At 42.8% G+C, this 27,459-nt stretch overlaps 1 protein-coding gene across 4 annotated transcripts in view; it reads right to left on the bottom strand.

The window, feature by feature from the left end:
- LOC111646420 (spermatogenesis-associated protein 13) overlaps window positions 1-25,687 on the bottom strand; it is a 42,387-nt gene extending 16,700 nt beyond the window's left edge. For 2 of the 4 annotated variants that reach the window (XM_087170969.1, XM_087170971.1), the window contains exons 1-6: window positions 25,384-25,687; window positions 22,408-24,087; window positions 20,888-21,226; window positions 19,882-20,008; window positions 19,683-19,789; window positions 574-753 (exon numbers count right to left, since the gene is read on the bottom strand). In XM_087170969.1, the coding sequence (XP_087027095.1) occupies window positions 574-753; window positions 19,683-19,789; window positions 19,882-20,008; window positions 20,888-21,226; window positions 22,408-24,015 (2,361 nt within the window). In that variant the 5' untranslated portion in view covers window positions 24,016-24,087; window positions 25,384-25,687. The remainder of the gene's footprint in view (window positions 1-573; window positions 754-19,682; window positions 19,790-19,881; window positions 20,009-20,887; window positions 21,227-22,407; window positions 24,088-25,383) is intronic. The other 2 variants (XM_087170970.1, XM_023395895.2) reach the window with 2 other exon arrangements.
- Window positions 25,688-27,459: the final 1,772 nt, after the last annotated feature.

Raw genomic sequence — 27,459 nt, 5'->3', positions numbered from 1 at the left:
GGGGTGGGGGGGGTGAGGGGGCTTATCTGCTGTGGAAGCCTCCACCTACAACAAGGATGCTAATTCTCCAATCATTCAATAAGTTAAGTGAAAGAAGTATGGAATAACATATAGTAGCTGGATCAGTCCTGTGTTAATGCAGTGTTGGGTTTAGTTGAGCTCAGATATGGGTGATATCATATAATCACAAGGTAAGTGAACACGTTGTAAATTTAAGTTGATTTCAAGGATAGGAGTTGAAGGTGATGCCAAACTTAAAAAAGGGGGCTCATCAGCATCTTTGTTTCGTTGTCCCTGAACACCAGATAAAGGCTCTTAGCTAGCTGTTCTCTGATCTCTTGAGTGTTATGTATTATTAAAACAAAGCAGTATTCAACTGTGTGTAAACTGTGTGTGGCACAAGCATATCAGTGTGTGTTTTTGTGCATGTGACAAGATACTTGTGCATGTGCACCTCCCAGTATGTTTATTTATCAGCTTTTGTGCATATGTTCATGTGCCTCCATTTCTGTGTGTGTGTGGGTGTGTGTTGTGTCTATGGTCGCTGGCCAGCCATGGCTGCAGCTAACTCACCCGTACAAAGCTGGCAGGGAACCATCCTTCCTCCTCGTCAATCTGGCCCCACCACCAGTCCTTGTTGGAGGCGTCCAGCACCTTGATGACGTCACCGGCCTTAAACGCCAACTCCCGGTCCGCCATGGTCACATGGTCCCATACCGCCTCAGCATTGACGATTGAACCTCCACTTATCAACTGGAGAAAGAGGAGGAAGAGACAGGGCAATGGCTTATGTTTTATTCTGATTAATTGAAGCCACTGTTGTGGAAACACCACTAAAAGAGCATAAACATCACTGTAGACACTGACCAATAAATATGGACCCACGTGATCTAAAACAGCACGTAAAACAAATTTGAAAGTGATTGTAATACAGTACTCAGCCTCATTTTGGCCTCAATTTGTGTAAATTCTTGTTGTTAAACCCACTCAGATTACTAATGGATGCAAATACACACCCTCAAAGCCAGGGCCCACTGGCAGCTTAGGGATTGCAAACAGAACAACACAATAGCTAACACAGACCACAGTGTACAACACAACAAAATACAACAACACAAAAAAGGCAGAGCCATTAGTGGAGAAACAACACAGCATTCAGAAGCACAGCACCAATCTCCACACAGGGATCGTAATTGGCCCATTATGACATTACAATAATTACATGTGTTAATGTAATATAAATGCTGAGGAGCAAACAAATGTGAAGGGATAATCTCCCTTCCTTCATGCTGTCACCAGGGCTTGCTATTTTATCTGCAGCACAGTCTTTGACAAAACATGAAAGGATGACTCATCATATCTTTTCTATTGATTTTAACATCATGAATGAATAATGTGGACATTATGCGACACTGAAAATAAATGTTTAAATTGTGCAACTGTGTGCATATACGTTAGTAGACTATTGTTTGAGGTGCATGCACTGGATATAGTCTGTAAATGTACGAAAGCCTGTCAGGTGATCAGTATTCTTTACAGGGATTTTAGAGGCTAAAGGTTGTTCTCATTAAAGGACAGGAGACAGCGGACAATGTTCCTGAGAAGGACCTGAGTCTGACATCATCCATCTACCACACAACACCACTATCCATCACACTGAGGACTTAGCTCTGTCGCCCTGAGGCATGCATACGCACACATGCGCACACTCACACGTGCAGCCACGCTTTTTTATGCATTAAACCTGGGTATGCATCTGTGGCACAGCTCCAACTGTTTGTTCCAATTGTTCTCTCCAAAGTAGTGTTCATCAGCATTCTCCAGTCCTGAGCTAACCATGCATCCAGTCCCTGGGGCTGTGGGCAGAGCAGCCAGCGCTAACCAAGCCTGACAGGAGCTGCTTAGGCTCTAGGTAAGGAGTTATCAAAAGCCTGGAGACAGGTTTGTCACATGGATGGACATGAAATTAGTTCTTTACTTGTATTAAGGCTTCTGCATATTAATATTGAGCTAGTATTATTTTTTAAATGGGCAGGAGATGTTTTCCCTCAGTCATTTAAGATTGCTTTGCCTGTTTTAAAATGAAATCCCTAGATGAGAAAACCTTTTAATATGCACCTCATCACTCCAGCACAAAAACGCTATTCTACCTTCCTGCTGATGCGGTGTATTTGGAAGAACGTTCACGAGAAACAGCAGATTTTGAGTGTGTATGTGTGTTTGTTTGTATCATCTGAACTCCCCCCCCCCCCCATGAGGCTCTAAGCTCTCAGACTCAGCAGCTACGTTGCCCCTTCAACCTGTAGACAAGCATACCTCCCTGATGGTTTATTGAGACAGCTACAGGGGATATAAGCCAATCAGGGCAGAGGAGTGAACATAGAGGAGGGACGTCCATGCCTGGAAGGGAAAGAACAGCCGTAGTCATGGCGACAGATGAGGATGCTTCACTGGTATTGACAAGATGATGGGATGAAGCAAGGACACTTCAGGATGCACCAGAATATTTCCAAATTTAGGTGTGTGAGTGTCTCTGTGCTTGAGTAGACACGGACAAAGAGTGACCACTGAATAAATGCAATATCACTCTGTTATCTGCTATTAACATGACAAACCAATCACATTGCAGCATTCACTAACATGATCATCTCCATGTTGCTGTAAAATATAATAGTGTGGGCCTCTGCATGCAAATTTTAGATCAAAGACGTCTCTGAGTGGGATGATTCAATCAGGTATCACATAGGGCTGGGAGCTGGGGCAACAATAGCGCCAGTCTATATCTCAAAGCTCTCCACTACAGGAAGAGAGGAGGATTACCGCAAAAACATGTGTCACGCTGCCATGGAAACAGGACCAATGAATAGTGCTCAAAAAGATTAAAAAATCATTGTTGATTGAGGATATGGAATTTGATTTAAATCATTTATTAAACAGAAAACATGCTGGCATAACTAGTTGAAGCCAAATCAGTTCTGCTTGACCGTCACCATCTGACATCAGGACCTCTGTCTGAAACAGCACCCTTAGAACAGATGAGCCTTGCCCCCCAGCACCACTCCATTTTCAGCCCCATTCACTCCAAGCACAATCTCTCCAGTCCCCATCAATCTGCTGTAATATGGGCAACAGACAGAAAGAGCGAGGGAGAGAGAAAGAGAGAGAGAGGGAGAGAGATCCATTCACAGCCAATGTTCCTTCTTGCTCAGTTCTCTCCTTCCCCTCATCCTTCCATCTCCCTAATGAGATCAGCACTGCCCTCTCCAATACATTGCATCCTTTTTCCCTCTACATGTCTGAATAAATTAAAAGCATTACATAATCAATCTTCCCAATTCCTGCCTTAGCACCGGCTCCTACCTAGCTTGATCAAAAGGCATACAGTAAACACATAGACACACAAACACAGAGAAGTCCTGCAACAATACTCATTATTACCTGTGTGTCTACCAGCGGTAATGACCTGTGTCATCATTATGGTTACAATGCAGTTACAACATCAAAGATCAGAGAGTGAAGCAGTCGTCTATTTGGGTCAATGCAAATGAATGCAGAGGAATCTATCCCTATATACGGACATATATGACAATGCTTTCTCTATCATATTCAAGCACTGAGAAGACTGACAAGGAAATATGTAAGAGTAAAAAGCCGATTCATTGGCTTATATCATCTTTGCAGCACAACACATCAGCATTCACTGCACTGGCAGCTCCACTGCATTCCAACATCCTCCTCTATCTCTAGCCATAGCACAGCTGCACCAAAGCACCTACAGCAACCCTGAGCAAACACACACGCCTTTAGCCAGCCTTACCATGTTTGTGGCATGTAACTGTTCAGAGAGTGTATGCATGGAGAAGTCCGGTTCATACAATCATGATAATTAAATCCCTTTTGGAAGCGGTCGAGGTGATGGTTCTCCGTGAGAGCTGAGTCTGAGATGTCGAGTAACAAGGTGCTGTATTCCAGAAAGAGGCTTCTCAATCCGACGCACTGAGTGAGTCTCACGGTCCGTCCTCCCTGTGTCTGCCAACCCTGTTATGTAATACACTTATACCCTGAGTCTGGGAGCCAATCAAAGATGCTCTGCCTAAAACCGGTGAGAAATACACACACATCCTCACACACACTGTTGTCTCGCTCACACACACCATCCGCACATTGACACTTCTGACTGCACAGCATTTAACAGAACTCTATTAGAAGGCACCTGCCCTGGAGGGAATACAAATGTGTGAACACCTGGGACGTGTGCAGGACTCAGACTCAAAGAGGAACCACAAATCACACCCACCCAAGACTATCTCACACACACAAATACACACACACTCACAACATGTTCACATGTTTACATGTGAACACACATCTGTAAGTAGCACTGTGTTGTCACTGCCAGCCAATTGAGCCATAATCACTATAGTATATAAGATTATGATGTGATGTTTACAGTCCTGTGGGGGTCCCCGTAAGGAAATCTGTTTATGCTTTCTACCACAGTGATGAAAACACCGGCCCACATGCCACAGCATGTGATGAAGGTATCTATGTTCATAATACATGGCCACCAAACATTTTTTTCTACACTTACAGTACAACATTTACCACTTAAGTAGACACACACAAAAAACACATAGCACTTAGTCTGAGTGTGAGAGAGCACATACAGTATCTTCAAAAAACCTAGCCAGCCTGCCTTCACTATTAATAGGACTGTCATGGACAGCTCTGGGATAGGCTTTTAGAATATCTATTTCTGACATCCATTCAACATTCATGACACCTGCCTCCAATCCTTTATTAGATTATGACACTGCATGTGGAAGGAAAGGAAATTGGCATTTTTTATCTCCATCTGACAAGCCTTTTCACTTGGAGGACATTTCATCTGTAGGAAATATGCACAAACACTGATACATCTTTTAATCAGTCACTTTTTAGTGACCAGGTGTAACAATGTGTGGGTTTCAGAGACAGGTGCCACATTGAAATGTTGCAAACGGGGGGTGGGGGGTGTGAATGTTGTGGGTTATGAAATGGGAGCTGAGTTTAGCTGCATCTAAAATGGGGGAAACCTGGAGTGACAGAGGCCCTCCTTTATTAGGCCTAGCCCTGCCTGCTATTGGTTACTGTTCAGATGAGATTACAATGATCCTCCAGAGTCTATGATCAGCAGCACAGACTTCTCACTTGCACCACTATTTGCTACAAATACCACATTTACTTCAGTGGAGAGACCACTGCTCAGCTATTAGCTGCCATATTGTAGATGTGGCTACAGTGGAGCACAATGGAAAAACAAGTCCTGACGCAGCAGCAGGCTGTGGTTAAAAACAGACCATCAGATTCATTTTGTCATCTAAAATTCAAATAAATTATTATAGAATAATGGTAATCCATGCGCATAATCCACAAAATACAACATGGAAGAGAGAGGGAGATCGACGTGGGGTGGTGGTGAGGGGGACATATTTATATGCGGGGATATGAATTTCCAGTCACCACAGAAAAGGTAAGAGCATCACAGATCTGTATCCGCACAACTACGACCACCACCAGACAACACTAGCTATCACAAACGGTGAGAGGACACAAGACATAACGAAGGATTGGGGAGGGGGGTAACAGAAATACATTATGTTGTACCAACGTCATTCATTTCAACGCGTAGCCGTGATGGAGCGCCGGGTGTCCCCGCTCTCGACCAACGCGCACTGCCTTTCTCTCCTCTCCTGAGTGAAAGTGTGGTGCGCTGCGAACCGGGCCCCAAGCGCAGATCCATTAACGAGTACCGAGGATGAACATCAACAGCACGTTCACAAGCACCAGAACCGCGATCACCGTAAACACCGCGCAAGTCTGGACATCCAAGGCCATGGCGCAGTGCTGCAGGCCGATGCTGAGATGCGCTCTCAGTGACGGGCGGTATTCAGCTCCCCCGTCTACACATGTAGCATCAAAGCCACCAAGAAATCCACCATTACAGTTAGGCGAGAAATGAAAAAAAAAACGATGCCCCTACGCCTCTTCACACTACGCGATGTAATTCATAAAGGCACGGGAAGAGATGCATCATCCTCACCATCATCATCGTCATCAGTCTGCACCGCGATTTCTCCCCGCTAGTCAACACCTGCCGGTGTTTCGCCTCTTCCCCTAAACCGACCGACTCTCGGGCCAATAGATTCTCACAGCAAACAAGAGAGAGGCTGTGCGCAGGCTGTTCGCAGCTGCCGAGCTGCCTTCCGGTGAGTGGGGACCAGGGAGATCGGCTGTGAGGCTGAGAGGCGGTCCTGTATTAATACTGATCAGCGCTCCACTGCAAGACTACCGGCAACAGCCATCACCTACAGTCGGGGGAGGGGCACAGCCAGCCCCTCGCTGACTACATCGACCACAGAGGCCAGAATCATAACCTCATTCATCTCCCACCCCGTCTAAAAATATCACAGTGCCGTGGTGATTTATTATTTATCATTAACAGCCCGTGATGAAGGAGAATAAATGTCAGAGTAATGGATGAAATTTTCTCAAAGTGATCACCACCTTATAATTTTATTGGCATAATGTCAGTCTTTTCTGCTGCTGGTTTGTCTGTGGCCAGCCATCAGTCAGATACAGTAAGCCTAGTTGATCTGATAATCAAGCAGATTTACACTCTGTATTGCCACTGGTCAACCTGACGAACATCACTGATGCAAGCAGCAATCACTTCAAGGTGCCTTCCCTAGCAATGCAAAAGTATCTCTACATGAAAATCCAAAATGTTTCATGAAAACATAGTTTGGATCTCTGTTTGAGGCTAAATTATTACATTTTCTCACATACATTTTAATATAGGCAGTTCTAGACCAAATTAGGTTAGTGTATCACAACTGCATTGTTGCTATTGTTATGTTTAGTAGTCCTACAAATGTTAAATTCAATTTTAGGTCTGTAGCTCAGTGTCTAGAGTCACAGGTCGACCTTTCATTTTATGATCTGGCAAAATCCACATTTGCGTAGTCTTCAAGATTTAAAAATGTCCAAAAAATTCAGGGTTAAGTTGTATTAATCAATTAATAGTTTAATATGCTTAATTCACAATATACCGGGCTTACAAAAGGTAGATTTTATAAAAAGAATCAATACAGCTGAGGTCAAGATGCTGTATCCTCACTCAATCCCTAGTACAGGTAGAGTTACAAAAATGCTGGATTTCCCATAATCTAATCCCTCTCTAACTGGTGAGCAACCATGTCTTTCAAACTCCACACCTCCAGTTTGTAACGCAGGCTGTCTGTTATTTATCACAAAGAAAAAATCTCCTCCAGAGTCAGAAAACTCTTCCATCTGTTTTTACAGATGTAAAAACTGTTGTTGTACTCCCTGGGACTTGTAAACAGATCTTGATGTGTAAAATCATCAAAGCTCCTCTTTAATTTGATAACTATGTATGTTGTAACGAGACTAGGATCAAGTGCATTTCAATGTTTGTGGATACATCTTAAAAGTCTTTTTAATTGTGTATGCTGAAGCATGACACAAGTACATACACAAACACACACACACAATCCTGGATTTATACTACAATATATACTTAAAACTGAGGTAGGGAAATGCCTAAACCACCAGTGTTGCACATGTGATTTCAACTGGTTTGTGAGACTGTGCCAACCTCATTACCACTGTTGAGATGCCCTTGAGCAAGCTGGTTAACCTCAAACTGCCCTAGTGGAGTTGCTTGGTGTCCCAGACCAGACTGTGGTTGCAGAAACCACCTCCGGACATGGAGGTGTGTAACTGTGTGAGTGTGAATCAGGACATTATCTGAAATGAAGCATAGGACTCAGTTAACTTACTCTAAATAAATAAATGCACAAAAAAGGCTTAGTTGAAAGCTGAAACATGCAAAGCTCCAAACCCGCAACAAGAGAGGGTTTATATGCAACTCTCTAAAATAAACCAAAGCCACCAAATTTGTGGACCATGAAAAGATAATCAGAGGCAGTGAGGCTTGTCCATACTAGGAAAAATGATGCATGTAACCTCCTAAGTCCACGACATTATGACAGACACTTTACAAAAGAAACTACTGTAAAATAGAATAACAATTACATTGTTACACACATTAAAAAAAACCCATATCACTTTGGCCCAATATCATTATAAAATTTACAAATCAGCTCTATGAAGGTATTTCTCCCTTGAATGAATCATGTGTGCCCATACATTCTTGTAGCAGTGGAAAGTGAAGTCGCAGGTTGTTGTGAATAGTCTGCTCAATCAGACAGGACAGAAGTTGTAGTTAGTTTGAAATCATGATGATTAGAATAGATTTTAACGGCAACCCAGCTTCAATAAAAATATCAAAACGTCAGAAACTTCTCAAATCACTCCTGTAGCTGTACATCTGTATGCTCAGTATGAGTCAAGTCTTCACATTTGCACCAGAATATGGATAATGGTTCATTCTTTATGCTCATTGCTAACATGTTCTGAGAGGGATCTGTGGATGTTTGGACATTTTTTTCCACTATGAAACTGCCGTTGGAATCCACAGTGACCTTTGTCAATCCAGCTGATGTACCTTCCAAAAATACAGGATGAGTTCAGAGCGTTGTTTTCGGTGCAGTACTCCTTTAAGGCTCAGTGTTGTGAGTGAGTTGTGAGTGACAGGACAAGATGGCCCCAGTTCCCATCTGATGCACGTGTTTGCCATTGGCGTGCACATCATTATTTTGGCCTTCGTGTTCACAATGATACTTAAGGTGAACATTGTTTTACACACGAGCGCATCCATCAGGGCCTGCAGCGCTTGTCCTGGTGTCCGCGCCTCCTGTTGTTGGCAGATTATGAAAGGAGTACAACACGATCATGAATGAATACATACAGGAGAATTAGCTCGGTTCATTCCCCACACTCCCAAACCAGCCACCACCTAGTCAACCATCAAACAGCACACACAGACACACACCCTCTGTAATCTACACAGTCTTCACATTGAGCTGAGAGCTTTGGGAACGATCAAAAGACCTCAGAATAAGTTTAAAAGAATAACACCAAAGGAATGTACTATATCAGTATTTTTAAAGCCATAAATAATTTCCAGGGCACTTCTGCACATACATGCTGATAAAAGCAATGGCTCCTGAAAGCCAGGCTTTCAGTGAGTTGCAGAGAGCAGTATGAGGCATCACAGCTGAGATATGACAACCGTCCTCAAACAAGCTTTTTTTTTCTGCTCTGTGCTTGTGTGTGTGCATGTGTGTATGTGAAACGCAGAGTGAGCAGATTACATAAGCCTGCCCTACCTCTGTGGGCTCTCTCTCCAATCTCCCTGACATTTAGACAACAAAGGTCACATCTGAAAGTCTAAATCTGCACAGACACCAATGCTAATATACTCATACATATACAGAAGAGAGGCAGAGTTTTTAAAAATGGAAGAATATCTCCAACCAGCGGAGAATCACATGTTAAATAGCACTGAACTTAAACTCACTGTGCTTGAGTTACATGAACAACAAGCACTGATGCAACTAGTTAATACAATTTGCATCATGTTCAGGACTGTCATTATTGTCACGGAGTCGTACTATTATAACTGGGATGTGACTGATAATCACCCTTGAATCTTTAAATTCAAAATAAATAAATAAATAATTTCTATGCCAACAAATTCCAAAAACTTCAGAAAACAAAAAAAAATAGGACCACCTTAGAAGTCCAATCTAGAAAATCACAATTCACAAATTATGACATCAGAAATTGCTGTGGTCTCAAAGAATTAATCATCAGTGCAACCTCCATTTACTGGAAATTTCCCGAAACTCTCAGTCACATCCCATGGTCTTCATCAGCTACTGTATATAAAATAGTGTTTGGTCAACACTTTTTTAAGACAGGTGTAACAAAATATAATAAGCATTAAGTATTGTATTGTATCATGCTAATGTTCATGTATGTGCATTAACTATATTGCACTATACAACTAGTTTGATCATTTAAATCATTTTTCAAGCGAAAATGCTGAACCTTGCCTATTTCCAGCTTCTCAATATTGAGGACTTGCTGCTTTGTCTTATGTATTAATAAATTAAATATCTTTGGGTTATTGGACCATGGTTTGGACGAAACAATCAATCAGAGGAAGTCCAAAATTGTGCTGGGAATTTTTCACAATTTTCGGACATTTTATAGATCACATGAAAGATTAGTCAATTAATCAAGAAAATAATCAGCAGAATATCACTAATGAAAATAATTGTTAGTTGTGGCTCTAATTCCATCCAATTGTTCATCCACTTTTCTACTTTATTGTCATCTATCAAGCTAAGTGTCTAAAGTAAAGGAAGCAGAGCAATGCAGAAGACTCCGCTCTGTCATTGGTCTGTTTTAAATTTTCTACACAATTGTGTATGTCCACTGCACTTTCAAGGCGAGATGTCTTCGTAAATGTGTATGTCAATCCTCACTGACCTCCTCACCGGTCATGAAGAAAGACTTACAGATAAAACTCCTTGTATCTGAAATCACATCCATTCTGTAACTTCTCTTAGCCTGAAACCTGGCTAGGGTCAAAAGCAGATTAAAAGGCAAATGGTGAACTTTGCTTAGTGCCTCTGCCCTCTCCTTATCATCGGAGTTGTAATAATTTCTATTACTGCAGCCACAACACCAAATTGACAGTCAATCTCATGATCTCACCCTTCACCCTCTCATGTGAAAATGACCCTGAGCCCCTTCAACAGAGGCAGCTGTTCACTCTCTTGACTGGGACATCTTTTCCCCGTGAGAGAACTGCTCCAGCACACATCACAGACCATGGTCCAATTAAGCCAAAGGGAGAAGATCATTCGCAAATGGCAGAGGCCGATCTAATGTCATCAAACTGGATTCTCTCCAGACCGCCAGTGTGCCTCAATATCCCGTCAATGAATATTACAAACAGATGTGAGCAAGTCGCATCTGCAACACCTTCCTTGAACAAGGTTGAGGAAATGGTGCCAAAGATCCAAGTGTAATTGCAGCTAAAATCCCCCTTTTATGCCTCAGGGCAATGTCTGCTCATAACAGTTAGTAGTATCCTGGTAGGACGTAGGGAGCCACACTGACAACCATATGAGGAATGTTTGCACCTCTCAACTTCAGATGAAAGATGGCAAATATATTCTAGAGCCTCCCTAGTTTTTTAAACATTTCCTTAACTCCAACACCAGTCAGAAGTGCATGAATCAAATTCATGAATCATCTCTTTCTGCAGATTTTACTGTACTGCTGGACATCCACTCATTATACAACCACGCTGTGTAGAAGTACAGTATAATGAACTGGTTGAATTCAACATCTGTTTTAAAGGAACACTGATGATATTCATACTTCATGTTCATTTACTGGTCTGAGATCAGCTCTAACTGAGGCTCTGAGATCAGTCCGAACTCTACTGGCCTTTTGCCAACAAGCTCTGTCTTTAGAAAATCTCTCCTCGAATAAAACTATAAAATTCACTCCTAGCAAATGAATCTGTTTGTGGTCAGTAAGTATTTGGCTAATGGGAGGCAAAGCCCACCACACCCATTTCCCCTCTAGTCTGCTGCAATTCTTTTGTTCCCCTCCCATCCCCACAACAACCACATTGACTTCCTGCTTCCTCCCAGGCCTTCCAGCCACAAAGCGCCCTAAAAATAAATCACTGGACTTTTCCTGAACACAGTTTTGTCACCATTGTTCAGACATCAGCTGTTTATTCGTTCATCTCAATTTGGCTGTTAGTGTAAAGGCGAGTCAGTGGGTCAGACCATAGAAAACGTTAAGAAATAGAGTAGATGAGATAGAAGAAGGAGGTCGTGCCAAGTAGGGTGGAGAAATTAGGGTTAAAGACATCACAAGTGATATTCCAACATTCCTAGACCGAACGGCTGCCGGAGGAATATTCCTACTCATTCATGACACTGCCATGGGACCAGTAAAAATGAATTATTATTTCATGATAAATCAGTGCAAGGCCTGTGTGTTCTGGAGACTGTGTTATTTATGTCAGACTCTAGTGATACTGCATAACATTGTGCAGTTCTAGTGGGGGAAACTGAAGACAGAACGTCTCTGTATAAACACTGCCAGAATATAAGGTATATCAAGTCTCTTGTGAAATAAAAAAGGCTTTTGAAGACAGGTTTGCAGTGGAGATACTGTACATAAAATATGAAGCCAATTTAATATACATCTCACCTGTTTTCCAGACTTCTGTGACGGAAACTTGGCCATTACTATGCTACTTTGATAACTTTATCTTATTTGGGAAAGAAGGTTAACTGTGGCATTAATGGCTAAAAGCATACAATACACAACTCCAACTCAACACTCTACCCCTGAACCTCTATTAAAAATCCAAATAACATTGGAAGCCCTAGGGAGAACTCTCAGTGTATGCTGACACAGCATACTTTGCTTGACAATTCCCACCAAAGGTTCTGGTCAAAATTAAAGGAACAGTGCAACATTTTGTGCAATACGATAATTTGCTTTCTTGCCAACAGTGCCAACATCTTGTTTCTTAAATGTGTAGGGGGTTATGTGCAGGACTATTTCTTGGCTGGATGGACATATAACTTCTTGGAGATGCTGGTTGCCAAGCAACCTTGTGGTGATGCTCAGGGTCAAGTCACTGCACTTGACCATAAAACAGCAGTTATAGGAGGTATAATAGGAGATATAACATGAGCTTATGAAGGTGCTGATCGCTGAATTTTATTATCTTTGGACAGAGCCTGGCTAGCCATTCCCTCTTGTTTCCAGTCTTTGTGCTAAGCTAAGCCAACTGGCTGCTGGCTGTAGCTTCATATTTTCCCTAAAAACATGACAGCGGCATTAATCTTCTCATCTAATCTCTTGTAAGAGATATGTCAATAAGATTATTTCCCCAAATGCTGAACAATCTTTTAAAAATATGATGACAGTGCATATTCATTACAAAAAATAAAAAGGTGCCATTATATTATCGGATTATACTGTATTATATTACATTATGGTTATACTTTTACTGCAAGGCATTTCATATACATTACTTATTCATCACTATTAATTTCATTTCAGCATTTTCATTCTTTTTTTGACCCTCTTCATCTCTGACTAGTGACCTCCCTTGCACACATGTTGACTCCTTTACATTTACATTAAGGCATCTCCTTGATTAAACCACCAAGTAGAAGATGTATCGAACTACTAATAATTCTGAACATTTTCAAACTGAAATCCCGGAAGCTCTAAACTCCTCAGCGAAGGTGTGGTAAGTCTGAAATTTCAGTAAAATTTCTCCATAGAGGGAAAACAGTGTCTCTGCTAAAAGACACTGTAACAAGCTCCCCAAAGACAGCATTGTAGCTTTTCACAAACCGTAACAAAAAGAAAGCATTGAAGAACACTTGAAAATACAGGCTGTTATTTATTTATGTTTCCGTTCAGCATCAGTGCCAGAGTGTACTTAAATAAAGCCCACAGATTGGTCATTTGAGAGCTCAGCTGTGGGGCGAGGGATAAAACCAAATGACCTACGCTAGGATTGGGTTGCTTGCCTCAGCCAGCGCTGCTTTACTGTACTTCTACTGAGCTGGTTGTGAGTGTGCTCAGCGCGCTTGCTAGTGTCACCATTCATCAGAGCGTGGTCAGCCACCTGCGGCCCAAAAGCACTGGGAGGTAAGAGCAGTAGTGCCTTCCCATCCATCCTGAGATCTCTTGCTGCTATATTTGGATACACTATTTGTTGGATATTTGCTCTATGCCTCTTTGGGAGTAGAATGTATATATTTAGATTTTTATTCTGACATTTCTGGTGAGTCACATTATTTGAAAGATTGCGGCTGGCAATGACGAGCCCACTCACCCACTCTAATCAACTGTCATGCCCACTGTATGACACAGATGTGTAACTCACTGTAAATGTACAGCTCCACCTGTCCTCTGAGCATAAATGATTGTACATACTCACTGCTTCCACGCCACGAGAGTTCAAAAGCAGAGCAGCAGATTGAAATGCAAAACTCTGCAGCGAGACCATATTTGGGTGCAGACAGGCATTCTGTGTTTCTCAGCACCTTACTTCTTGTTCATAGGTCAATTCCTCCCATCAAAGACTTCATAGACTCCACCTGATATACGACTGGCCTGTAAAACATTCACTAACAAGCTTGTCATCTAAAATATATGACTGCACACAGGCATGGATGCACATAGAAAGTCGCATACTCTTATACTCACTCAGACAAACACTTGCACACACAACAGGCCGCAGGAAGCAGGTGTTTTCACATGCCTGGAGGGAGGAACGGATGGGAGGATGGAGTGAATGGGGAGGGGGTGAGGTGAGGGAGCGAAGAAAAAAAAAAACAGCGGGGGAGAGAAAACTTGATCTGAGGAGAGGAGAACAGAGAACAGAGATGGAAGTGATGGAGGGAGGGATGACGAGCTTTGAGGTCAGGAAGAAAGGGAGGTGGATGGAGAGGGGGAATGAGGAAGAAGTACAAGGAGTGACGGGGTTGCATAATACGTGGATGTGATGGAGGGTTTTCTCTGACGCTGCATGTGGTGTAGCAGGGAGCCAGGGAGGTCAGAGGCAGAAAGTTAAGCTAAATAATGTACACAAGAAGTGGCAGCTGCCAGAAAAATCCGGCCCATCTTTCGCAGAGGCCTGCAGGATACACTCTAACTAGCAGAACACTGTACAGGCAGTTGGCTCCTGTCTCATTTTTCAGGGCAGGGACAAAGTGACCAGGGCTGGAGCTATGTATTTACAAATGCTCAATTAACATACTGTATATTTAGATCAGTTAGAGCAGTTATGCTCAGAAAAAGTCCCAAGAGCTTTATTAAAATAAATCCTTGACAGGTTTAACATGTTGTGCTTTTTAAACGGCTTTACTATGTGCTCTCCATTTACGTTTTGGTCACTGGGAATGTTGCTGCCTATGGCAAAGTTGTGTTGCTTCTTTCCTTGCAGAAGCAACACCTCACTTGGTTGACAATGACTGAATTGAATATGATGACTCTCTGCATTATTTGTGGGAAATTTCCAAGTCAGGTGGCTCAGTTTTTAAGACACCGCCAAATTATGCAAAACACACATGATCCCCAGGACAACAGTCAGTCGAAATCAGCCTCTATGTTGATAAAGCAGCAAGATTACAACCCCTAATCAGGTCTGAATAATGTACTGGCACCACGGATGAGTGCTAAGCCTAGTTTCCTTAGTTTTTACCCCTAAATGTCACTGTTAGCTTCATTTGTAGAACTTTTTGGTCACATGAGATCTGATTGTGAATGTTTTACTGCATAGCAAAGACCAAATTATGCAGACAGAGATTTGTGTTTTATGAACTGGCACTACTTAGGTTATTAAATCAGCCCTCTTAAAATGCAATGGCAAACTGCCAGTTAGGTTAGGAGATATCCTGTGTGGAAGGCTTTGGCCCTGGGGTGGCACAAGAGAGGGCTGATGCCATCTCCAAAATGTGAAGTGTTTTGTGGTCAGTAAATGTCGGTAAAATTCAAAGTTTCATAGCTAATAGTGTCTTTGTTTGTGCCAAAATCATAAATTTGCCCAAATAGTTTGCAAATAGACAAATACATAAACATAACTGAAAAATATGAATCCAGGAAGACGTCAATAACTTCCAGGTGGCACTAAATCGCTGGAAGGTCCTGGGCTGCACAACCTCCTCTCTGCAATGAAATGTACGCTGGATAGTTAATAAGTAATCAGACTGTAATGCGATATGGAAGTATACAATTCTAGGTTATTAGTTTTGTTTGGTGAAAAGTTAAAGTTGTATTAAAAAAAGGAAGAATGGCTACCGTGAAAGTTATCAGTGGAACTGATACATAAAAATTTCACAGTGGAAGAAAACTGCAACACATCTGAGCCTGTAGTGTTTCTGCCTTATGATGGTGTTGTCATAAAACAAGGGATCATCATATTACCCACCACAAGGTGACATTCCTAAGTGTTTATCCCTAATATAGACCTGTCAAAAAGCCATGAAAATAAACAGCGTATTGCGCAAACAGTGGAAGCTGATGACTGTGGGTAAAATCACCTAAGCAGCTTGGGAAAAACCACAAATGATAAAATTGATGCTGGATAACAAGCGCTGGAGTGCTTGGGCGTTAAATAGTCTCACAACAGAAATCACTGCACGTTGTGACATTACTGAAACCGTACACTGATATAGCCGCACTGTCCTTCTGTGGCAGCAACGTAAGATAGTCTGACTGATGATAGAAGGATAAGAAATACTGGCCCCCATGAGGTATAACACTGAATGTACTCCAAACAAAGCACAGACACAAATCTCTACATGCACAGACATGCATAGTCTGACAAAATATAGAGTATAATGCTGAGATACTGTAAAACAGGATACACCAGTGAGTCAGAGAATTAACGCACAGCACTGTTCCTCCAGTCCCCAGGAACATGCAGCCATCTGAAATAAACGTGGAAATGGCTTTTGTAGGGAGCAAAGGAAACCCTCTCAACAGTTATATAAGAGAAAAGGCCCTGAGCCTCTCTGTTTCTCTTCCTAACACACACACAAAAACACTTGCCACATAAGCATGGAGTCACACGCCTATGCATACCACCACCAACAACAATGATACACGTACACACACCTGACAGGCAGAAACCCATTCTTTGGAAGAAAACAGCCTAGGGAAGCTCTGACACAACCACCTGCTCAGATTCAGTCAGCAGCGCTACTATTTATCAGAGGCCACCACATCCTACAAAGCGGCATTAGCTGGTGGCTGCAGCAAGTCACAGCAGAGACGTGCGCCTGTATCTTGGCAGGGGAGCGAACACTGATGAAGGATTCTAGGTCACCTGTGGCTCAGAGTGCAAACTGTACACACATGCAGTTATTTTGAGGAAGACTTATTCCCATGGTTTGTCTCGCAGGGCTCTGAAATAAAGCCAGGGTGAAACAAACGCTACACGTTCACAGTGTGTTTGACAGAGATATCACTAGCCGGTGCTATTCATTCCTCACCAAAGAATGAAGCTGTTAATGCAATGACTCATACACCCTGACAGATGAATTCATCAGAAGAGCATGTGAAGTGTGTGTTTGTGTGTGTCAGAGTGTTATGATGAGGGTGTATCATAGGGGGTGAGGCCTAGGATGCAGATACAAAAAGAATCTACGTGGTTAAATTATCATATAAGCACTGCTGCTCCCCGCATGTGAAGAAAAGAGTATGCAGAAGAAGTTGTTGAACTCAACATTGGCCCTTTTCATCACTGCCCAACTAGCCACTGCCTGCTGACTCATGCGTTCATAATAAATAGATGGCATTGCATAATATGATTATGACCAGACAGACCCAGGTTGGCCCAAACTTAATCATATAAGATTTCTGTTGAAACTCTTAAGCTGCATGAAGTCTTTAATAAGACAGTCCCCCTTCCTGACAAGTTGACAGCAGAGCTTCGGGCACAGCATTAGTAACACACAGGAAACTGTCCTCTCATCTGCATAGGAATTAACAAAGACTGCTATTGCTTGGTGTTTGTTGGAAGAGAGAAGAGAGAGAAGAAGAGAAGAGAAGAGAAGAGAAGAGGAAGAGAAGAGGAAGAGAAGAGAAGAGAAGAGAAGAGAAGAGAAGAGAAGAGAAGAGAAGAGAAGAGAAGAGAAGAGAAGAGAGAAGAGAGAAGAGAAGAGAGGAGAGGAGAAGAGAAGAGAAGAGAAGAGAAGAGAAGAGAAGAGAAGAGAAGAGAAGAGAAGAGGAGAGGGCAGTGACTGGGGGAGAAATCCATTTAAATGAAAGGGAGAAGAGAGGCGTCAGCATTAGCAGTTAATCCACTGCAGTGAGAATGCTTTCTCTCTGCCTGCGGCCTCTAGGCTCCAGTAGTCATCCTAACAGGAAGACTGTAACATACACTGCACTCTATCACAAACAGCAGATCCGACCCTGACATGCGAACTACGCCAAATAAACAACGCGTGACTTACCAGAAATAAGACAGCAACACACAGATTTCATGTTGAGGCATCATCCATCCATGTGACTGCACTTACAGCTGCGTTACCATGTTATGTCATATTGTGCATATACAGTATGTATATAGATACATGTGATACCTCCATGCTTTAGATGTAGTTACAAATCCCTATCATTTAAGCCTGCAAAAATTGAACTTCCCCTGCCATTCAAACAAACACACACACAAGACATTTTCAGTGTTATGTGTCCACGTTCCCTACCCCAGGGGAGGGCCATGACACAAAAGTGCACATACAAAGGGAGCATCTCTCTTCCCCTCTCTGTTTCTCTCCCACCCCTTTTTCTCTCTCTCACCCACACGCTTTCTCTATTTAGCTCACACTTAAAAAGGCTGCCTAAAGATAGAAGCAAGAAGATGAGCAGGAGCCAGCGAGTGTCATAGCAACAACGTGCAGCGGCTCACAAACACTATTTAGACTGGTAAGAAAAAGTTATAATCAAATCCTAAATGCGGTAGTACCACCTCTTCAAAGACACAGTTTACTAAATTTCAATGCAAACTCGTGCCAGGACTCAAAGCTCATAATTCAACAGTTGAGTAGACAGCATACCTGTCATGAAAATGAACTAGTTATTGTACTTCAAATGCTGTGGGAAATCCTCATTAACTCCTTGTAAATTGTTTGAATTTCAGTCTATTCACACATCTTGACACAATGCTTATCATTGTTAAATAACATCATCATTTAATTCTTCAATAGTTTAATGTGAAAATACCCCATAATACTACATGCTAATGAATATGTGTTCATAATTCTGAATGAAACAAGCTATGAAACAACAGCATGATGCTCTTTAATGAATCAACGGAAAAAATGGCGAAGAGGATAAAACTTAAAGCATGCGGCACTCAGAAGAGATTCAATTTGGAATGATCAAATAATAATGTAACTGCTGCTAAGCCCTATGCATTGCAGTTCTGCAGGAATAGATGTTGGACACAGCCCCAGAAATGTTCACTACCCCGTCAGGATGTTTCAGAAAAACTCTGCATCTCCTTCCACTAGAATCCCCCCGAGGCCACTTGCACATCAAAGCACCGATTTCTGAAATGCCTGGTTTCACTTCCTGAGTAGTATTACTCCAACATACTCTGAAGCTAATTTGACACAACTGACAAAGACACGTTACGATTCTCACAGATTCCAGCGCACCAGGTATATACAGTAGAAACGATTTAATGTCACACCGCTTTCTGCTGTGTTCCTGACAGATAAAAAAAAAACATCTGAAATGTTAGGTGTCCAGTTCATGATGAGTAATAGCCTAAGAGTACTGGATGACATTAATCCATATGACCACCATCTTCACGGATCAGTTCCTACATTATCTGATGCAACACTGACCAGAGCTCCGTCATCTCCCTATTACCAGTACCAGTGAGAGGTGATCATGCTGTTATCTCACACCTACTCATGTTTCCCTCAGGTAAACAAACTCAGTGTGACTTTACAGTGCATACAGTATGTATGTGTATGTGTGTGTGTATATTCAGTATATAGGCACTTAATATCATATATACAGTGGTCTCACAGTATTCTAAAGGCCTTGAAAGCCGAACAGAAAGAAGATTAAAAGCAGTGACTGGGTCAATCTGTATTTATGTGTGTGTGTGTGTTTATGAGGGTTAGCGTGCTACTCACTATATTGACCTGCAATGGTTCCGAACCAGGTCTCAGCCTCCTCCTCCTGCAGCTACCAGAGCCTCCAGACCGCAGACGCACCGATGATGACGACTGACCCATGTCCCCTGGACAGACAGACAAGTAATCAACTCAACAAACACATGTCAATCACAACCTTGAATACTGATGCAAAAAAATACAAATTATGCAATGATACCTGACTGAGGCAGGAGTAGCGCCAAGGCGGTGAGAGTGCTGGGGGTAAGCGGCAGGGAGCGGCACCGCTGGAGAGATGCCCTGAGTGGGGGCTCTAGCGGTGACACACCCGGGGGGCGAGACAAGGCCTGGAGGGTACTGAGTAGTTAGGGCATCTCCTATATTCTATACAGAGTTACTCTGATACATACACACACACACACACACAGATGAATGCACACTCTCCCCTGCCCTTCACGTTAAAAAAAATTCTTCCTTACTGCCTTGTCCCCCTTTTTTTTTTTGCAGTGAATTAAAGTATTTCACATCCAGCTAGTCTATTCTGGTGCATTGGTCGGTGTGCATGCCCTGCAGCAAACCATGAGAGACTATACATCATGCCAACCGGGTGGTCTCTCAGGTTAAAATGAACCGACTCTGAGTTAGGGCAATGAGAGGTAGAGCTTATGGGAGCGATGAGGCAGAAAATTGGCCACAGAGAAAGACTGAGAGTGAGGGCGAGAGAAAGAGAAGCCACAAAGAAAGAAAGAGAAAGAAAGAAAGAAAGACAGAAAGGGCGAGAGAGAGGGAAAGAAAATGAGAGGGAGAGGGGGAGGTGAGCTGAGGGAAAAGCAGCAACCAGAAATACAGGCCTCTATAAATGGGGCAGAGCGTGCATGCATTGTTGCAGCTAACAGTGGTGAGTGGTGTATAAATACTCAGTTAGTGCCCGGCTGCCCTTCAAAGTCCGTAGTGTGTGTTTGATTCATTATGGGCTTGAGTTATATTTATGAGTGAGTTGGTGTAGACTACTTCCATTTTTTCAACATCACAATGTGATATATATATACATACATATATATATATATATATATGTATATATATATATATTAATATATTTACTCAGTATAAATGTGTATTTTATATATTTATGGGACTGCTTATTTGTCATTTTTATGTCAATGTTTGTATGTTTGCTTTGAGTGAATGTATGCATGAGTGCCTGTGTTTGTTATTTGGCATCTTACTCTGTGGTGCAGCTCCGTGGACTGCGTCTCCCTAGTAACACTGGTCTCTATGACAGAGCAAGGCCTGGAGCGAGCAGCCACCCGTCTCTGCCCCGGAGAGTGTTGCATGGTGGGAGCAGGCCTGCGTCTCCGCCGACACAGTGAGCCAACCTCACTATAATGGCTGTAGAGATCTCGGTCTGGGTTTGGCCTCCACAGGTCCAGGACAGCTGAGGCCGGGCGAGGACGAGGGCGCAGGGGCTTGTGATGTACAGAGGTCTTCTCTGTGCTAGAGTGGGGCACGGCTGAGCCCGGCTGTCTTACACTGCAGCCTGTCTGGCTGGCAATCTGCTCACACAGCTGTGATTGGCACAGATACTCAGCATTTTGGCCCAAATAAAGGTGCAACAATGCATTTCTTGTGTAGGGAATTGGGAGGAATGTCTCCATAGATTAAACAAAATCTATCTCATATTTCATTTCAAAACACTGTAATAGCTATGCGCTCATGTTCTTAATGGCAATGCATCAGTAGTTGGCCACAAATGCCAAGACTGCACCTTAATGGCAGATAAACTTCGGAGAAGATTAGAAAACATACAACAGACTAGTGGATTTAATTTGTAAACAGTTGGTGATAATGGAAGAGGATTTTCCCGGTTTACATCACTTCCCGTAATTTATTGTAGACCTGCATATTAGCACCCTTCCCAAAACACAGATTCACACAGCCGTTGTCCTTGCATAATAAACCCCTACCAAAGTGTGCTGAGTATTGAGATGTCATATCTCATTTTGTCATTAGGAGTTAGGGCTAACATGTCCTGACTCGTTGGTGTGACTGGAAGGAAGATGACTAATGCCTCCACTGGAGTGAGGAGGGAAGGGTGCCGTCATGAAGCGCAGACGTCACAGAGCTCTAGGGCTACCGCAATTACACATGGCCAGCTCTGTGGGAAATAGGGTTTCCTTGCATGCTGCACAAAGCTGGCTAAGCAGGAAAGGACAAACTCCTCTAGTATGATGTTGGACACCATTGTAATTACTGACTATTTCCTCTTCTCTCCAACAGATGGGGCAAAAGGACAACTGTAGAGTAGGTGCCCAATACATGTCCTCACAGGCTTGTGTCTTGAATGTTTTTGTTTCTCCCTGGCACTTAATGAACCGCACCTAGCACTTATATCATGAGGAAATGAGTGATAGCTCTGGCACCATTTAAATTCTAGTTTGTTGTTGATGATTTTAAGAAGCAAAAGAATGACCATGGTTAAAACAGTTACATAAATGATATTTTGAGCATTTATGCAGTAAATTACATGATGCATGCCTCTGGCGATGTTAATGATGTGGAAAAAGCCTGCAATGGAATGTGGTTATGGCATAAATGTGAGACAAATTATACATGAAAATGCTATTCTCTCACAAGAAACACAACAGTAGTTTAGCAATACAAATGACTGACTTCTCTGCCAAATGCATTTATTAAAATTCAGTGGCTGGTACTTAATGCAGCTCATTTTCTTTTTAAAGTCACATACCTTAAATATTTCCTCTGTGGAATCTGTCGCTGGTACGCTATTGGTCGTGCTCTCTTTATCACCTTGTTGTGATTGGACATTCACTTCCTGTATCTGGTGGGAGTCAGGTGGAGCATCCATGGAATCCTGCTCATTTCCTGTCTGTCCCTCTATCTTTTCCTCTTGACAGAGACAGTGTAATGGATCCTGTTTAACCTCTGCTACTTTTTTAGTGTCTGTGTTTGTACCTGACTGAGGGATATGATTCTCTACTATAGCTGTGGACCTGTGGTTTGTCTCTCTGTCTCTATGGTTGTCTGTACCCTCAGAACTCTGGAGGCCATTGACAGCTTGAGATCCTGGGCATGCCCTAAAGGCTTTCAGGACCACGTTTGGGGATCGTCCACCTGTCACAGGTGTCGGACCCTCACTGTCAAAGCCACTGGAGTGTAAGGATTTAGTGTTCACTGGTGATGATGGGGTAGGCTGGGATATTGGAAGTCCTTCGCTGTGAAGCGTAAGGGACACACTGTGAATGTTGTCCACTGTACGCTGTGCGGCCCGTGGGGAGCTCATCGGAGTCCTCTCTCCTTCTGGAGGAGAGAAGGAACGTGATGTTGTCCGCCATTTTCTGGCTGTCTCTGCTACACTGTTGAAAAACTTGAACAGACCACCAAAGTGCCCCTTGTTATCAGAGTGTTTTGGGGGCGGAGGTTGAAAGTCTCTGACACTCTCAAAGTCTACAGAGCCATAGTCTGAGTCAATGGTTTTGTCCAGAGAGTGAAGCTCAGAGTCAAAGCTGCGCTCTGAGTAGACAGGATTGGCCTTCCCCAAAAGAGAAATCCTCCTCAGGTAACTCCACACATCTTTGTGCCTCCTTCCTCTCGCCTGGTGGGTGCTCGGGCTACCTTTAATGGTGGGCTCTTCGGAGCCTGCAGCAGTTTTGTTACAGTTGGTTGAATTGTTGTGAATTCTTTTAGTATAGAAAACTCTTTCAGATGGTTTACAACCATTCTGAGTCACAGGCTCTCCTATTACAGTGGGCTGATGGCCGTCTATCGGAGCTGAGAGGTCAATATCTTCAAATGAGCAGTCAAATTCTGCTGTATAGCCAGCATATGAGTGCCTCTTGCCACGGTGTCGAAGTGTGCCCCTGCTGGACTGCTGTGGAGTGCCAATGTCACGGCAGAAAGAGTCCTCATCCACAAACGAGCTGCTGAACTTTGCAGTGGACAATTTCCCTGCCCTCCCCCTAAACACAGAGGGAGATTTAAGCTTCTTGAAGGAGCGAACTTTGTCAGCAAATGAGAGTTTAGGGATGGAAGCCTCCCCAGGCAGGATCATGGAGTGGGGTCTGCGCTCCAGCTCTGACACAGCTCTCTTTCGGTTCAAGATCTTCCAGATACCCCCTGTGGCACGGGGCCTCCGGTTGACCTCTTGTCTGTCCTTGACAGGGGCCTGAGAAGAGGCAGCCTGGGTCTCTCCTTGCCCCTCTGCAGGCCCTGGCCCAGTCTCCTGAATATAAACACTGCTGGTTTCATTCTCCACATCCAGAGAAACATTAAACACTCGGTTGACAAACCCATTAGGGTTGTTGCTCTCAGGGGCAGGGCTGTCTGTCTGTTCCATCCTCTCTCATTCTACAGTGTCAGCTATCAGCTCCAATGGACATCATGTCTTGGGCCTCTGTCTCTTAAACACCTGGAGGAACAAAACCCCTTTTTTACTCAGGAATTTGACATTAAAATGACTGCCTTGTCATTTTATATCATTCTTATTCTGTCTGAACTTGCTCAGAAGGCTTGTATATGTCCCCCATAAACACAAAATACAGAATATTAAATATTCTGAGTGGATGGTCAGCTACATTCAATCTACACACGAGGTCATATGTTCAAGAGTAATAAATCTGTAGTATTACTTCAACATTAAAACACAATGACACCATTAAAAGGCTCATTTTGTGATTCTCAGACAGGCCTTCTGATACCATGAGTCAACAGTCACAAACAACCAATGCTCCCCTCCCCCCATATTTGGTCCATATTATCCAAAGTAATTATTTGAGACACAGTCCCCATCCACAATTTAAACCAGGAGGCTGCGTTGTCATGGAAACACTCACTACAGAGATGTCTGGTTATTTCAGGCCTGCTCCAGCTGCGACATCATCACAGCTCAGATAAGCTCCCTCTGAGGAAGAAGATGCTGGGCAAGTGCTATACTAGCTACTACATGTTAATTACCCCCCACCCCACCCCACCCCCATTTCATAATCCCTTTAATGTATGGAAGCATCTTGTGTAATTGGGGCCTCCAGCATATATCTTTGTTGGTACATGAGATCATCACTAAGGATGTGTTTCAATTAAGCTGGCTTCTTCGCAGAATGTCACAATTTAATTTATAGGCTATGCTTTTTACTGATAAGCTGTTTAAGAAAACTATTAAAAGACAGCACTCAGTCAATCCAAAAATGTATGTATGTAGGCCTATGAAGGGATAGTTACATATTCGCTTTTTTTTTTAAAAGGTAAATGTAAAATGTGACGTACTTCACTATTAGCTACCCCACTACTTCTGATAACATAAATGTGACATTTTAACTGTTATAAAGCCTACTTGGTAGTTATAAAGGCACATAAACAAACAAAACACACATAAACAGGATATTTTGGTTGTTTTACTCCCACAATATAAACAAAACGTAACTCAGTTTCCATCTCAAACTTATGACAGATGACTAACTTCAGCTTGGGTTGGGCGTCTCAAACGTTTGTTTAATAAATGGCATCAACAAAATTGTCGTTAACGCTGCAGAAGTCGGTTTCAAGAAAGTCATTCATGCAGTTAGTTTGGCGGCATTTAATGACAATGTAAGCCGAATTAACCGCCCGTTTAAAATTCAATATATTTTCGGAAATTGCTTATTAAGTTGTGCCCGCGAATGAAATAAACTATCGATCCTGTTAGCGGCTGTTAAAGCTGTTAACTTACCTCCAGAAAACTTCCCCGTTTAAAAGGGCATCGCCGTTCTCGTCCTTGAAGTCAATAAAAACACCGCCTCTGCCACCAAAACTTACGCTGAACTTATCCAGTGCACTTCACGGGCTTAACTTATATCCATGAGTAAGGCTGAAGTTATGTTGCGGACAGCGACTCCTTTGTAGATGACATGTGTTTGGTTTTTTTGCCTCCAGACTTCGTCAACTCTCATCAAACTGAGAGAAACTCCCAGAGTTAGCGACGGACCGGTGAACTCTTGCCCTGTAAGCTCCTGCAGACGCCGACACTCTGATTTGTGATAAAGCTCTCACGCAGACGGAGAAACACACACACACACACCCCCACACACATACACCTACACACCCACACACACACACACACACACACACACACACACACACACACACACTCAGAAACACATTGGCTACCAATTCACTGTAACTATATAATTCAAAGTGTGTCTTTTGGCTTTTGGATGGGGCCAGGTTTGGCTTTAGCTAGGCTAGATATTAGCTATGTATCTTACAGTATATTAACATTGGGATGTTTTTTTTTGCTTTTAATATTATTTTCTATCCATTATTTCATTAAAATTCAAACTACTTACATTTTTGATGCAGCCTGTACAGAGGAGTTTTTTTTCTATCTTGTTTGCTGGATGGATTTATAAGGAAGCTCTTATAATTTCTAAAGGAACATCAGTGAAAACAAGTGATTGACTGAACTCTGGTCTTACTAGCTGATCCTCCTTTGGGATTTGCGTTGAATGTGAAAATCCTTCTATTGAAATGACACAATGGGGAGAGGGAGCTCATGGGAGGGGGGACTGAAGGAATTCACAAAAACTAAACAGCTACAGAGCTCCATAGCCGTGGAAGAGGAGATGGTGGAAGAAGGGGCCTAAATTTAAACATTTCCTCTTTGTCCTGTTTTGGGCCCATTGTCATCTCATGGCGTTCTCCCTTCTGCACAGGAAGGAGTGGATCTGACATCAACGCTCTCAGTTCTGACAATGCCAGGAAGTCTGTCTGACTGTATGTAAATATCTCTATGTGTCCATGCTTCCCTTGCTTGCCCGTGGAGCCGCTCTCCTCTCGCTGGAACCTCTCCGTGGAGCGGCTTTAAGTACTTGAGGGTGTAGTAGTAGTAGTAGCAACATGGTGATTTACATGCTACGCTTCCCCCATAACTCATATGCAAGTGTCACTGCGAATTACAGCAGGCTCGTCTTCAAATGACCTCTCTTCTCATGGAGCATCTTTACTACAGGGCTTCATACAAAGACTTAATAGGCTTGTTTTTTATTTACATATATACACTAACGTACATATGTCCGTTTCTGATTTTTGTGTTTTACCATTTCTCATTTGCCCTGTCATTTTTCCTCATACTTTTGCGTTGACTCGCTGTTTGTTACTCTCCTTCCCTTCCATTCCCTCATTTCTTCCTCCCTCCCCTTACTCACTCACTTCCTCATAACCCCAAGCAGTCTTCCTGCCGTCCTCTCCCCGTCACAAAAGACATCCTGGCTCAAACAGGCCAAATGTTTCAGCTCAGATCTAGTTTATACAGACACAAAACTAACCTCTTATCTTTAGAAAATAAATTCATCCAAACAGCATTTTGTTGAGTGACAGAGAAGCATGAGAGGAAAAGAGAGAGAGAGAGATAGTGTGATGAATGGAGGGAGACAGATCAGAGATTTATAGACTCAACCAACTGGGCCTGTGACTGAAATGATAAGTTTTTGTTGATGTTTGGCGAGCCATGTACATTACAGCGAGTTTACTTTGTTGCCTATTTAACTGCGAGTGTTGAACACTCTGAACAGAGCTCTTTGAAATGATGTCATTGGCTTCTCGTTTTCAGAACAATCGACCTCTTCCTCCTCTTCCTATGACACGGTCCCCACTGGTGGGTTTGGTGGAGATTACTGGAGACAAACACTCACCGAGTTTAGGCCCAGCTGTAATTATTTCACCAGTCTTTGTCAAAGCCGCTGAGTGAAAACAGGCTGCTGTGAAAAAGCCGGCCAGACAGGGAAGAGGGGGTGGGTGGAGGGGGGTG

Source organism: Seriola lalandi, unplaced genomic scaffold (genome assembly GCF_002814215.2).
Source record: "Seriola lalandi dorsalis isolate HSWRI2012SDOR001 ecotype SW California unplaced genomic scaffold, Sedor1 jcf7180002054971, whole genome shotgun sequence".
Taxonomy (NCBI): domain Eukaryota; kingdom Metazoa; phylum Chordata; class Actinopteri; order Carangiformes; family Carangidae; genus Seriola; species Seriola lalandi.
Note: the sequence above shows the minus strand (reverse complement) of the source record. Positions and strands in the feature narration are given on the sequence as shown.